The sequence below is a fragment of the Amblyraja radiata genome, chromosome 39 (genome assembly GCF_010909765.2).
Source record: "Amblyraja radiata isolate CabotCenter1 chromosome 39, sAmbRad1.1.pri, whole genome shotgun sequence".
NCBI classification, from domain to species: Eukaryota; Metazoa; Chordata; class Chondrichthyes; order Rajiformes; family Rajidae; genus Amblyraja; species Amblyraja radiata.
In genome coordinates this window covers 18,348,461-18,363,278 of record NC_045994.1, presented here as the reverse complement: position 1 = coordinate 18,363,278, position 14,818 = coordinate 18,348,461, and the positions used below count along the sequence as shown (strand labels likewise).

The 14,818-nt window shown below is 40.4% G+C and overlaps 1 protein-coding gene across 1 annotated transcript in view; it reads right to left on the bottom strand.

The window, feature by feature from the left end:
• Window positions 1-4,619: 4,619 nt before the first annotated feature.
• The window catches only part of LOC116967501 (hexokinase-2-like), a 72,642-nt gene continuing 62,443 nt past the window's right edge, over window positions 4,620-14,818 (bottom strand). Inside the window, exons 12-18 of the mRNA XM_033014132.1 lie at window positions 14,495-14,614; window positions 13,516-13,611; window positions 12,808-12,907; window positions 10,222-10,405; window positions 8,693-8,848; window positions 6,752-6,985; window positions 4,620-6,051 (exon numbers count right to left, since the gene is read on the bottom strand). Coding sequence (XP_032870023.1) covers window positions 5,907-6,051; window positions 6,752-6,985; window positions 8,693-8,848; window positions 10,222-10,405; window positions 12,808-12,907; window positions 13,516-13,611; window positions 14,495-14,614 — 1,035 coding nt within the window. The 3' untranslated portion in view covers window positions 4,620-5,906. The remainder of the gene's footprint in view (window positions 6,052-6,751; window positions 6,986-8,692; window positions 8,849-10,221; window positions 10,406-12,807; window positions 12,908-13,515; window positions 13,612-14,494; window positions 14,615-14,818) is intronic.

The following is a 14,818-nucleotide window of genomic DNA, read 5'->3' as shown; positions in this document are numbered from 1 at the left end:
AGTATAGATGGTTGCCAGATAGTCAGCATGTACATGATGAACCAAGGGAATATCATGTCTCTGTTTCCATGATCAGTCATTTTTTAATTTAATCATATTCTTTAAACCACTGTGGATTATATCTTTTTGTTGCTCTGAATGTTGTACTGAGAAATGGAATTGTCTCACTTTACACCCATTCACTTCTTTATTGAGACCAATCACATGTTAGAAGCAGGAGTGAATTTCATATTAAAAAATAACAACACCTTTCAGCCATTTCCATTTCTAATGCTGGTTGTACAAATCACAACTGCCATAGCTAATTAGTTCCTGAGAGGCCATTTATAAAATAATTCCATGCCCCAACATCTCAGAATAAGGAGCCAGAAGAAATGCCAAAACAGTGTAAGCAACAATTTTAATTTCAATGTTATTAAATTTAATGTCAGGAAATAATTTCACCAGATTTAATGCACTGAAAATACTGTTTTTTACAAATATGGGCATTGCTGGCAAGGTCAGCATTTATTGTCCACTCCTGATTGCCCTCAAGGAGGTGTTGAGCTATCTACAATTGAGTAATTTAGAGTCAAACAAATTGGATGAATTTGAAATCACATATAGGCCAGACCAGGTAAGGATTGCTGATTTTATAAACTATATAGGACTTTACAATGTATCAATTGTTTTTAATTGCCTAACCCTAAACACCTAATTGGCCAACAATAAGTGGTTGCAATTTTCAGTTTCATCCAGCATTGCTTAGAAAATAATTTTTCCGAGTTAAAATATTACTTTCAACATGCGATCTAAAGTTAAATATAATTGTTTTTCTACACTTCAAATGAACACCAACACAATTCATTGGCTCTTGTCTGTAAATTTCTGACCACCATTTGAAGTAGTTGTTAGCGTTTGGTGTTGATAAGAGGTCTATATATGGGACTGTTATAAGAAAAACAAACCCCAGATGCATTTTATAAAGTAATACAAAACAAAGAAGATATGTTCCTTCACCAGCGATATCACAGTAATGTTTTGATCGCATATGTGAACTGTGAAGAGGATGTTAGGAGGTTGCAGAGTGACCTGGACAGGTTGAGTGAGTGGGCAGATGCGTGGCAGATGCAGTATAATATAGATAAATGTGAGGTTATCCACTTTGGCGGCAAAAACAAGGGCGCAGATTATTATCTCAATGGGGTTAGGTTAGGTATGGGGGAGGTGTAGCGAAACCTGGGCGTCCTTGTACACCAGTCACTGAAAGTTGGCGTTCAGGTACAGCAGTAAAGAAAGCTAATAAAATATAGGCCTTCATAACAAGAGGATTTCAGTACAGGAGTAAAGAGGTTCTTCTGCAGTTATATAGGACTCTGGTGAGACCACACCTGGAGTATTGTGTACAGTTTTGGTCTCCTAATTTGAGGAAGGACATCCTTGTGATTGAGGCAGTGCAGCATAGGTTCACAAGATTGATCCCTGGGATGGTGGGACTGTAATATGAGGAAAGATTGAAAAGACTAGGCTTGCATTCACTGGAGTTTAGAAGGATTAGGGGGAATCTTATAGAAACATATAAAATTATAAAAGGACTGGACAAGCTAGATGCAGGAAAAATGTTCCCAATGTTGGGCGAGTCCAGAACCAGGGGCCACAGTCTTAGAATAAAGGGGAAGCCATTTAAGACTGAGGTGAGAAAAACTTTTTCACCCAGAGAGTTGTGAATTTGTGGAGTTCCCTGCCACAGAGGGCAGTGGAGGCCAAGTCACTGGATGGATTTAAGAGAGAGTTAGATAGAGCTCTATGAGCTAGTGGAATCTAGGGATATGGGGAGAAGGCAGGCACAGGTTATTGATTGGGGACGACCAGCTATGATCACAATGAATGGCTGTACTGGCTCGAAGGGCCGAATGACCTCCTCCTCCTGCACCTATTTTCTATGTTTCTATAATGGCTCAATGACTTCAAGTAAAAAAAATTCTTAGGTAGACAAAAATGCTGGAGAAACTCAGCAGGTGCAGCAGCATCTATGGAGCGAAGGAAATAGGCAACGTATCGGGCCGAAACAAGGGTTTCAAAGTAACATTAGCAAATTTGCAGATGACACAAAGCTGCGTGGCAGTGTGAACTGTGAGGAGGATGCTATGTGAAAACAGGGTGACTTGGACAGGTTGGGTGAGTGGGCAGATGCAGTTTAATGTGGATAAATGTGGTTATCCACTTTCGTAGCAAAAACAGGAAGGCAGATTACTATCTAAATGGTGTCAAGTTGGGAAAAGGGGAAGTACAACGAGATCTGGGGGTCCTTGTTCATCAGTCAATGAAAGTAAGAATGCAGGTACAGCAGGCTGTGAAGAAAGCGAATGGCATGTTGGCCTTCATAACAAGAGTTGAGCAAAGAGGTCCTTCTGTAGTTGTACATGGCTCTAGTGAGACCACCTCTGGAGTATTGTGTGCAGTTTTGGTACCCTTATTTGAGGAAGGACATTCTTGCTATTGAGGGAGTGCAGCATAGGATTACAAGGTTAATTCCCAGGATGGCGGGACTGCCATATGCTGAGAGAATGGATCGGCTGGGCTTGTTTATTCTGAAATGTAGAAGGATGAGAGGGAATCTCATTGAAGCATATAAGTTTATTTAGGGTTTGGACATGCTTGAGGCAGGAAACATGTTCCTGATGTTGGGGGAGTCCAGAACCAGGGGCCACGGTTTAAGAATAAGGGGTAAGCCATTTAGAACGGATATGAAGAAACACTTTTCACACAGAGAGTTTTGAGTCTGTGGTATTCTCTGCCTCAGAGGGCGGTGGAGGCCGGTTCTCATGATACTTTCAAGAGAGAATTAGATAGGACTATTAAAGATAGCCGAGTCAGAGGATATGGGGAGAAGGCAGGAACGAGGTACTGATTGTGGATGATCAGCCATGATCACATTGAATGGCAGTGCTGGCTCAAAGGGCCGAATGGCCTACTCCTGCACCTATTGTCTACTAGGAATCAATTTGATGAGCTCCCTTTACGTCAGAATATTTCTGTTTGGGTAACCAACCCATGCATAGTATTCCAGATGCAATTTCACCCATGCCCAACATACTTGGAACCAGACAACTCTGCCCTGGCAATCAAATACTCTTGCAAAAACGAGCAAGAAACTGTTTTAATCTGTAATTACTTGTTACTACTACAATCCCCCCCCCCCCTCTTTTCTCACTGAATAATGTATTACTAAATTTGACAATTTTGGCATCCACTGGTTTCAAGATCTTTTTTATTTCTGCATTAATTATGTGCCCCTGCATTCGACATTATTCTAACGGTGGTTAGAGATGCAATCAAAACAACACTACTGCCAATGCATTCAAAAGATATATCATGGCACTGAAAACCTCCCTCCCCACTCCCACTGTCATATTCCTGTGACACGATACCAGCACAGATTCTAAAGAGATGATTTTTTATCCTTCTTTAGAATCCAACAGATATAACCAGAGAATGTGGCAGTTTTATCTCAATCAAAAAATAACAAAATAAAAGATTCCAAGTTATCCACAAAGCAACCATTGGAAATCAATGAAAAGATTCTTGGAACAAAATAATACAAAAAAGTTGAAACCACCTGAAGATGAACTTAAGGGGGTGTCATTGTACAAATGTACATGCATTTTCTTTGATACGGTTCACTTGTCGACTGTATATCGTGTTGTTACTTGTGAGCAAAGCACCAAGGCAAATTCCTTGTATGCATACCTACTTGGCAAATAAAATTTATTCAATTTAATTCAATTCATTCTTTCAAACAATCTCTGTTTTGAAGAATTTGAAATAGTGGTACTTTCTTTGGGCATAGATTGCTGACCAGCAGCAGGTCAGAAAGAAAAGCAAAGTGGCTGTGGGTGGAAGGAACGTTTCATCTCCAATAACATTTTCTGTACAATCGAGTTAATGTTTAGAATTCACTGACAACATCTGAATGGGCACTCTTTATACAGATGGGAATATGTACCTTGGCATCACCTTCTGCACACAAGCACAATCTGCAACCCTCGGCTACAATTGCATTGTAATTTAATGTAGTTGTGTAGATCCATTTATACAGAGAAGCTTAAGAGAATTTTGACAATGATAGGTTCCTTGATTGCTACTGACAGATTCTTGTCCATATTGTATTGTAGAAATATCCTTTATATGGTAAATAAATATACCAGGGTTTTCAAACTGACAAGGATTGAATCATTATCTGTTCAACTTGCCTCAGTTGCCTGCACTTGTTTTACATCCACAGCCAGCACCAGACAAAATACAACATCTATTTTGGAATTATTAACACGTTTTTAAATGGACTAATGGATTGCCTCTTTCCCATGTGGGTAGTATTATTTGTGCCAAGTTGCCACATAGAAACAGGATTTACTTAAACAACAATGTACAAACTTTACATGAGTTTTCAGCGATTGCTGGCTACAGTGGTAATATTTCGATAACATACCTCATACAGGTTCATGAAGGAATTAACAATGATTTTTGCATTGGTACAAAAATACATGTATTCGTTTTTCTCCCTTTTGTAAATCGTCCTTGAAATTCAAAACTGCCTTCAATACATCAACAAAAATCAAAAACTGGTTGATCATAATGTGTAGCTGAGACATCCTTTGGATTTAGATACAATGCACTAGAATTGTAAATGTGCAATGCTCAAACTCAAGTGAGTCAGTAATAACTCACTGCATACACAAGCGCAATTGAAGTTCCATTGCATCAGTTACAATCACATGAAAATATACTGTGGGTATAAGAGAAAGTTGTGCCTAGCTGAGGATGATTCCACACATTTGTTCTGCACTTATTGAACATATAATAAGCAATACTTTTAAAGATATTAACATCTGAATCGCCTTTCTTTGCAGATTTTCACCAAATTTGTCAAATATCCCAGCAGTAAATGGCAAGGTGACACAGAAAAGTAGTTTGTCCCCACAATTTCTTATGTGGGTGGCATATTCAAAGATTTGTGAATCAATCATTTTATAAACATAGATGGCCTTTGAGATGACTCTGTGTGCTATTAAATCACTCCACTGTCAACAATATAAACTCCCTCATTTGCCAGTGTGAAGTAAAAGCCTCAAAGTTGCCCCATACACAACCAGCTGATATAATCTGACCTTGGCTTCCAATCTTGACACCAACGCTGTAATGATCTTTGGAACTAACCTATTCAAGACAATAGGTTGTTAATGTAAACAAGTAAGAATGGGAGATTAATTAACATTCGACTTCGATTAGCCATCAATGTTTGACGCAACATCGTGGAAGATAGAATTTAATTTGAGAGTCTATCCAAGAAAGTCCCTCATCTTCTGAACCTGCCGATTACACTATTTATGTTCAGAACCAATGTGCATCATCAGGAACTAAAATACAATTTCATACCTTACAAACAAATTATTTTCAAAAAGATTACCTTAAACTCCTGAGTTGCCTTATGCAGAACATGGTCTTATGAGCACACTTCCCACTATCACTGTTCCCTCACCCACCACTTTCCCATTCATAACAAGTGTAGATCTGAAATATTTATAACTTATTACCCTAAACCAGTTCTGTTTAGCTAAAAGTAGTGACTGCAAAGTCCCAATCATGTTTAGCTCGTCACCACAAAGAGAAGGGCAAGATGGAATTGGTATTGACTTGATGAAGGAGGCTGAGATCTGGGTGGAGAGGGAGAGCAGTTTCTAGTCAGCATCCCTCATTGGCCAAGTGTTGACGCATTAGAGAATGACAGCAGCAATCGTAATTCCATTCTGACATACAGTACAAACTGCACACCTCAACTGCGCTCAGTAATATTTTTAAGAGACATGGTTTGGAAAAAAGGAGGGGATGTTCCTAGTGCAGATGGAGCAGAAACATCTAGTTTACGTTTAGTGTTGGCCGGCCTCCCGGAGGCGACAGGCAACAGCAGTGATTAGAGCTGCTCCCTTGCCACTGCCATCTTCTGACTGCACGAACAACACCTTACACTTAGGGGACATGCGTTGGACTGTCTCTTGCATTATTGTAGAGAAGCTGCAAACAAGGAAGAGAAAAATACATTAGTTAAACAAGAATCTGCAAGATGAATGTTAAAACTAAATGGGCTCAGGTATTTCAAGCCTATATCCCTTTTATGGATGAATTAAATGGATGTTCAATTTGTTCCCAACCTACAGCATGCAACCCACAGAAACAGCTACTATTGTAATCTGTTTTGTATACTAAGAAATAACATAACAATTTAAGTTACATTCTTATCTCAAATGTTTTCTTTTAGGGAAATGAATAAGTGAGAACAGCTGTGATTTTGAACATCAATTAAATCATTAAGCCAGGATGTGGGTGATATTAGTTTAAGATCAAGTATTAGTGTCACAAATTGATTTGAAACATACCACATGGAAACAGGACTTTCAGTCCATTGAGTCCATGCCGACGATCAACCACCCGTTCATACTAGCTCAATGTTATCCCACTTTTGCATCTATTCCCTACACAATTAACCTACAAACCCACATGTCTTTCAGGTGTGGCAGGAAACCTGAGCCCCTATACAATCACAGGGAGAATGTGCAAACTTCAAGTAAACAGCACTCAAGTTCAGGATCGTAAATGGGTGTCTGGTGCTGTCAGACAATCGCAGATTGACCTATCAATGAACCTTGTAATTAGCAATCTCAGATTGACCGATCAAGGAATCTGCACACAGAACCCCTTTTCCAGTATGACTTACTGCGGATGCAGTTTGTACAACGTTCCATCAATTCCGACAGTGACCTTGAGGTTGTCCAAGTTACGGTTTACTCTGATCTTGTCGACGATTGCCGCCAATCCAATACCACAGAGTTGAGCCGCTCTACGTGAGACTACCCCACACACCTCCTTGACGATGATGCTGTCGTCACAGGTGCTCTCAAGTCCCAACTGTTGCAGAATGGCTCGGACCTGAAGCAATGCCAGTCGATCGCTGGAAAAGCAGGAAGGCAGAGTGAAGGCGTTACTATACAAAAATACAAATACTATCATGTCCAGTCTAGGTAATATAAAGAACAATGAATCCAGAACAAGAGCATGACCAGAATAAAGCAACAAAGGAAGCCAGACAGCACCAAAAGTGACTGTAGCTTCAGAAGAGAGAGAAACTAAATTGGACATGGAAGGTATAGACTTGGGAATACTAGCTTGGAGGCACTGAGAAAAGAAAACAAAGTTTTATAATGGGCCTTAATTATTTGTAGGTTAATATATAGTCCAGCAAATGTTCTAAGGACACAATGTCATTGTTGAGGGAAGGCTTGATGATGAGATCCTTGATTACAATGCTTACATGATCAATAGATAAAACCATACAAACAGAATTAGGGAACACAAATGTAAGCAATCACATTGTTATATTATTGCTATACCACTGGTTCCCTGACCATCAACCAGTTTTGACGAGCAAATATGCAACTAGGTTTCCAAGAAAGTTGGGGATTTGAACCACAACTCATTTCTGCACACCCCACTTTAAATACTTTTAATGATCCAACTCCCACCACCCACCAAGGCAGAGAATTCCAGAGATTTGCCACACTCTCTACGAGAAGAGAAGACCTTTCATTCAGCCCTTCGAGCCTGATGTGTCGTTCAATAAAATCATAGCTGATCCAAATTTGTTCAAGTCCACTTTTCTGCATTATCTCCAACCCTCAATATGCCTACTGAATAAAATTTTACCCTGAATACATTCAAGGATTCAGTCTCCACAGCTTGGTGGCACAAATAAATATAAAAAGAGAAGAAATGTTTCCTTATCTCAGTGCCAAATAGGCACCCCATTATTCTGTGATTATTCCCTTTAGTTTTATACTCCTCCACAAAAGGAAATATACCCAGCATTTATTTTGTCCAAGGTACACAAAAATGCTGGAGAAACTCAGCGGGTGCAGCAGCATCTATGGAGCGAAGGAGATAGGTAACGTTTCGGGCCGAAACCCTTCTTCATACTGAATACATTCATTTATTTTGTCCAGTTTGTTCAGAATGTTCTAAATATAAATAAGAGCTTTTGCTATTTTGTGAGAAAATATACGTAAAACAAGATAACACATTTGGGAAGAGTAAACAAGGAACAATAAATGGTCAAGCTTGCAAGATCTGCAGAGGGGCCTTGGAGCACATGTCCACACATTGTTTGAAGTGGCAGGTCTGACAGAAAAGGATCAAGTGTAAAACAAGCAGGAGTTGTGCACGTTCTGTATAAAGCACTAGTTAGGCCACAGCTAAAGCAGTGGATATATTCTGGTCAAGCTTCAGGAAGGAGTTATTAGAGATACAAAAAGTACAAGGGAATCTTACACAGGTGTACCAGGGTAGGACAATTACAGTTATGACGAGAGATAAGCTTATTCTAGGTGTAAACACCAGTCTCAGACTGGGAGTGGGGTGTAGGGGGACAGGGTGTAAGGATTGATATCGGGATTTGGGAAGAGTCGGGTGGCTAACTGTTAAAAGTCCAACCGGGTTACCATCCACTTGTCCATTCTGCTGCCCCTCATCTAGTTACTTCAACGCACCATCTGCTATGCATAGACAGTGTCTTCATGATTGGGTTCTAGGAATTGAACAACTCATGGTGAATTGGCAACGGTACATTTATTGACAATGATACAACTGTTCACATATAACATACCTCTCAATCTGAGACAAGAATTTAGTTTCAAAAATGCCTTGTGTCTTGAGCCTTTCTGAGATCTTCCCTCGAAACAGCAGACCTTGCTTTGTGAATTTGATTAGGATGTTACGGACAATCTCTCCCAAATACATCCCACTGATCATCTTTTCAAATCTGGAGAACAATCAAAATCAGATATCTCCATGAAAGAGAATTTACACAAATACCATTGAAAAAGTGCAGTACATTGCCTATAACAAGAATCTTCTAACCCCTGCCTGTCGACTAACATCCAACTTCTGTAAACCAAGGGTCAACTTGCCAAACAACACCAGCATCACCCTTGTCAGCAAGTCAGCTTCATCAGCATTGCTCTGTCTGAAGAAGGGTCACGACCCGAAACGTCATCCATTCCTTCACTCCAGAGATGCTGCCTATCCCACTGAGTTGCTCAAACATTTTGTGTCTACCTAGGTCTGATGACAGTCCTTAGTGTGAGGATTGCCTCAAGTTTAGAGCAGGGGACAGAAATGGAGTGAATAACGACAATGAAGATTGAGATAGACAATGTCACACAGTAAGTAAGAAGAGAATAGATCTGGAGAGCATGGGGCCAGAGGAGAAGAATGTGAAGACAGGAGCAATAATCCATAGTCAGGAGTGAGGATAGCAATGGAAGAAATGCTCACCCTCATCTCAAATTGAGAAGTTAAGCCCAGTTATACTGCAATCTGTGAATTCACAAATGACTTTCAAACATAAGTGTAACCAAACTGAACTAGAATGGACAGAGGTCATATTCGACTCAAAAACCCAATGTTGTACTTTACATTAATTCACCTCTCTAGAGGACAACAATTGCATATTGGTTTCAATATCTATGAGGCAGCTCTCAGTTTGCCATTTTTTAATATTTTCCCATTTTCCTTTCTTCCAGTGATCTTGCAACACTACACCACAAGTAACAATTCTTCATGGAGTAGCACCATGTGTACAGGACGGGACGACAGATGGCACAATGGGCTAAGTGTTCAGCTGGCGACCGGAAGGTGGCCGGTTCGAATCCCGCTTGGAGTGCATACTGTCGTTGTGTCCTTGGGCAAGACACTTCACCCACCTTTGCCTGTGTGTGAATGTGTGTGAATGTGTGTGAGTGATTGGTGGTGGTCGGAGGGGCCGTAGGCGCAGAATGGCAGCCACGCTTCCGTCAGTCTGCCCCAGGGCAGCTGTGGCTACAGAAGTAGCTTACCACCACCGAGTGTGACTGAGGAGTGAATGAATAATGCGATGTAAAGCGCCTTGAGTATTAGAAAGGCGCTATATAAATCCCATCCATTATTATTATTATTATTACACAGGTAACTGAACCCAGCTATGTGTATACACATAGTCCATGCTTTTCAACAGCAATTGGATGCAAATAAGAATCCTGAACTCATGTATCTGAACTCCCTGGCAACTGGTGTCCCTGGTCTCATAGTGCTACAGTTTATCTGATGTCCCACCACCAACAGTCAGTTACAGAGGTTTGAGTGCCTGGAAAATACCTCTGCTTCCCAGCGTAGAGTGAATTTTCATCCACTTCCAGATCAAATTCAGTTCTGATGTCATCCAAGCAGCCATTGTCACCAAATGCTCCCCACTCCATGTTAACACACATCCTTCCTTCATCTCCATCAACCATTTCCACATTCTTCATTTCCTCCATGTAGCAGGCATTACTCCCAGTTCCTGCAGGAAAGAATAATCACATGAGGTGAACCAAGCTAAGATGGAAGGCAGCATGCGGGCGATGGAGTTTGGAATGACCTGAAGTTTATAGATGAGGAAATTATCAATTCTGGCATTTTTATAATGGAGACTATAGATCACAAATGCTCAGATGATAACAAAGCCAAAGATGACAGCTTTCCCGAGCTAAAATATGAGCTGGGATTTTTACCACATGTTGGTAGTTTCATAGCCACCATTATTGCTGCAAACTTTAATGCTCTGTGTATATATTTCCCTGGGTTGTGATTGCCCACTCTCCAAGTGCAGTTTAAAATCCTGCCTTTGTCGCATCGATCAGAGCATTTGGAATCAAGGTCCAGCTTTAGAGTTACAGTAAAACTGATCACAATTCCTGATTTAAAGTACAAAATGTTGTTGATCAGTGAATCCTAATCTTCCATTTATTGAATCTTTTCCTTGGATTCAGTCACCTCCTTGATATACAGAGCAGATGGGCTGCAAATTACTCCCATAAACTATTCATCATTTAAAATCATAGAGACATAGTGATACTGGGTGGAAACAGGACCTTCGGCCCACGTGTCCATACTGACCAACATGTCCCAGCTATACTAGTCCCATCTGCCCACATTTGGTCCATATCCCACCAAGCCTGTCCTATCCATGTACCTGTCTACCTATTCCTTAAATGTTGGGATAGTTCCTGCCTCAACTACCTCCTTTGACAACTTACTCCGTACACCCGCCACCCTTTGAGTGAAAAGGTTATCCCTCAAATTCCTGTTAAATCTTTTCCCCTTCACCTTAAAGCTATGTCACCTGGTCCTCGATTCACCTACTCTGGGCAAGATACTCTGTGCATCTACCCGATCTATTCCTCTCACGTTTTGATATACCTCTATAAGATCACCCCTCATCCTGTTGTGCTCCAAGGAATAGAGACCCAGTCTACAAAAACCTCTCCCAAAGATCAGACCCTCTAGTCCTGGCAACATCCTCGTAAATCTTCTCTGTACTCTTTCCAGCTTGACAACATCTTTCCTATAACATGTTGCCCAGAACTGAACACCATACTCTAAATGCGGACTCACCAACATCTTATACAACTGCCACACGACCTCCCAACTTTTAGACTCAATACTCTGACTGATGATGACCAATGTGCCTAAAGCCTTTTGACCACTCTATCTACCTGCGACTCCACCTTCAGAACCATGCACCTGCACCCCTAGATCCCTCTGCGCTACAAAAATCCCAGACCCTACCATTCATTGTGTAGGTCGTTCCCTCGTTAGACTTCCCAAATGCAACACCTCACATTTCTGTGTATTAAATTCCATCAACCATTCCTCAGCCCACCCGACCAATCAATTAAGGTCCTGCTGCAATTTTTCACAACCATCTTCACCATCTGCAAAACCACCCACCTTTGTATTATCTGCAAACTTGCTAATCTTGCCGTTTATGTTCTCATCCAAATCATTGATATACAATGCCCTCCATAATGTTTGCAATAAAGACCCTTGACACCCTAGAACAATGTATAAACACTGCTGTAATTTCTACATGGTGAAACCAAAATGTATAAAAATGGCCTTTATTAACATCTGACAATGTGCACACATGTTTAACCACATGTGATTTTTTTTCTATTACATATCTCAAATTGTGGAGTACAGAGGCAAATAAATAAATGATGGGTCATTGTCCCAAACATTTTGGAGGGCACTGTAAATGACAAACAACAATGGGCCTCGCACCGAACCCTGAGGCACACCACTTGTCACAGGCCTCCAGTCCGAGAAGCAACCTTCACTCTCTGCTTCCTTCCATCAGCCAATTTTCTATCCATACAACTATCTCACCTTGGATCTCCCCCATGCGATCTAACCTTCCAGAGCAGCCTAACATGTGAAACCTTATTGAACGCTTTGCTGAAGTCTATATATACATCTACAGCTCTGTCCTCATCAACCTTTTGGTCACGTCTTCAAAAACTCAGATTTGTGAGGCACGACCTCACACATACAAAACCATGCCAACTATCACTAATCAGCGTTTGTCTGTCTAAATGCCTGTATATCTATCCATCAGAATACCCTCTAGTAACCTTCCAACTACAGATGTTAAGATCACTGGCCTATAGTTCCCAGCATTTCCCCTGCAGCCCATCTTAAATAGAGGCACAACATTTCCCAGACATTTATTAACAGAACACTGGACAGATAATTGGTGAAAGCACAAGATACAAACTAACTTCTTTAAATAGCTCAGCGTTCGCTAGTCCTTGCTGGCTCGAAGGACCGAATGGCCTACTCCTACACCTATTGTCTATTGTCTATTGGCTGACGTTTCTTCAACGGCGGCAACTGGAAGCTTTGTTCCTGTCCAGTACTCACCTACAATGAGGCCAACTTCACAGAGGGGATCATCATAGCCACAGGACATCATTGTTCCCACTGTGTCATTAACGATGGCCACAACATCCAAATCAAACTCCTGGATGGGATCATGAAACAAACTTATTTACACTTCAACTTGCAGCCATTAGGTGAATGTGTAAAAACACAGAAAGAAACAGAAAATCAGTGAGGAGATTGGGATTCCTTTTCAACCTTTTATATATTTATTAAGTTAAAAATTACACAGATCTTTGCCAATCATCCATCCAGCCAATGAAACAAGAATTAAAACTGTTACTTGGATCTTTTAGTTAAATTGTGAATTTTAACAATGACTGAGTGATTGAAAGACACAACGTGGAAATATGCTCTTTGCCCAAACGAGTCCATGCTGATTGTACTTGACTGGTTATCAGGGGATAAGGAGAGAAGGCAGGAGAATGCGATTGAGAGGGAAACATACATCAGCCGCGATTGAATGGCGGAGTAGACGATGGAACGAATGACCTAATTCTGCTGCTACAACTTATCAACTTATGATTAACCTTGAGCTGAACAAATGGCAAAACTCAGCTTCTAAGGAGTGAAATGTCTTCCCCTCCCCCTATTTATGGCAATGTATTTAAATTAATTTATTTCTTGGGTCTTCAGACTATGACAATCAAAGGAGCAGCCAAAAACAACAGGTTCTAACTTCTTCCTTACCTCTCTTCTCTTGATGGCTTCTCGAAGGAGGTTTACGACATCTTTACCTTCACAGCCAGTAGCTTTAAATCCTTTTGTCCAATTTAAAAGAATTCCCTGCAAAATGTAAACATACGAACATTAGTGCAGATAGCCATTAATTCTAGAGGACTAGAGACGGAAATTAGCTACTGATTGGCTACAATCTCGCATATTTACATGCAAATGTTCATTAATATGCACTGTCCCTATAAACAAATTATTATTATTATTATTATTATTATTCACAGAATACACTGCTACGCACAAACATGTTTTTCATCTGGATAAATCCATGCCCTCCCCCATCTTCCCTCATCTCCTATAATTCTGCAGATTAGAAACAAAGTTATTGCCTTCAAATAATTTTGAATTAAATCATCAGCTCTAAGTGTATTCTGACATTGGCCATAATTCAAAACGAGTTAATAGTGGTATTATCTGGCCATCACATTCATATCAACTTTGGATCAGAAGCAGAGAAAAACTCTAGCCTCTCTCAAGCAGAAACACAAATTTTCATCAAAATATAGAGGGGAGAAAGTTTAATTTTGTTTTCAATGAGATTTTGTGTTTTTGTTTGAGGGACATTTTAATCTGCAAAACAATATTATCAGAGTACCACAGTTAGTGATCTCACTCAAAATGGAGAACTGAAGCAGTCACTAACTGCACAACATTGATAATATTTTTTACAGACTACTTTTAACTAGGCTGCGATTTCTCAGATTAATTTCACTTAGGATCTTTATGCCAATAGGACATTTTCATTTATAAGTTTGAATTTAAACCAAAATGTATAGATTAATAAAGTCAGGAAAGTATTTGGTGCACAGGACTCTTGTGCTATCTGGTTCGTTTGCAGCTGATAGGACCAAAGGCAGTTGTTTTGCCCATTTGGTCTTGGTCTACAATATTCTGCTGTACAGTCATGTCTGGCTGCACCGCCCACAGTACTGACCTGATCCAAGGTTCTTTGCTCGCACGGGAAAGAGAAGGTGAAGCCAAGTGGAAGCCTGGAGCCCTGAATCCCCATATACTTCAGGAAATCAGCAATACACTGAACAATGTGATCAAAGAGCTATTAAACAAAACAATAGCCAAAAGTATTACAATTTGTATGCACTTATGATCAATTCCCTAATAAACATTCTACATTTATATACTTACTAGACCAAGCCCGTTCCCCCAACGCAATATTCCACCTCTCACCCATAGCCCCCAACTCTGCAGGGGCGACTGACAGGTTCCCATTGTGACACCAGAGATCTCCGTTGCCACGGCA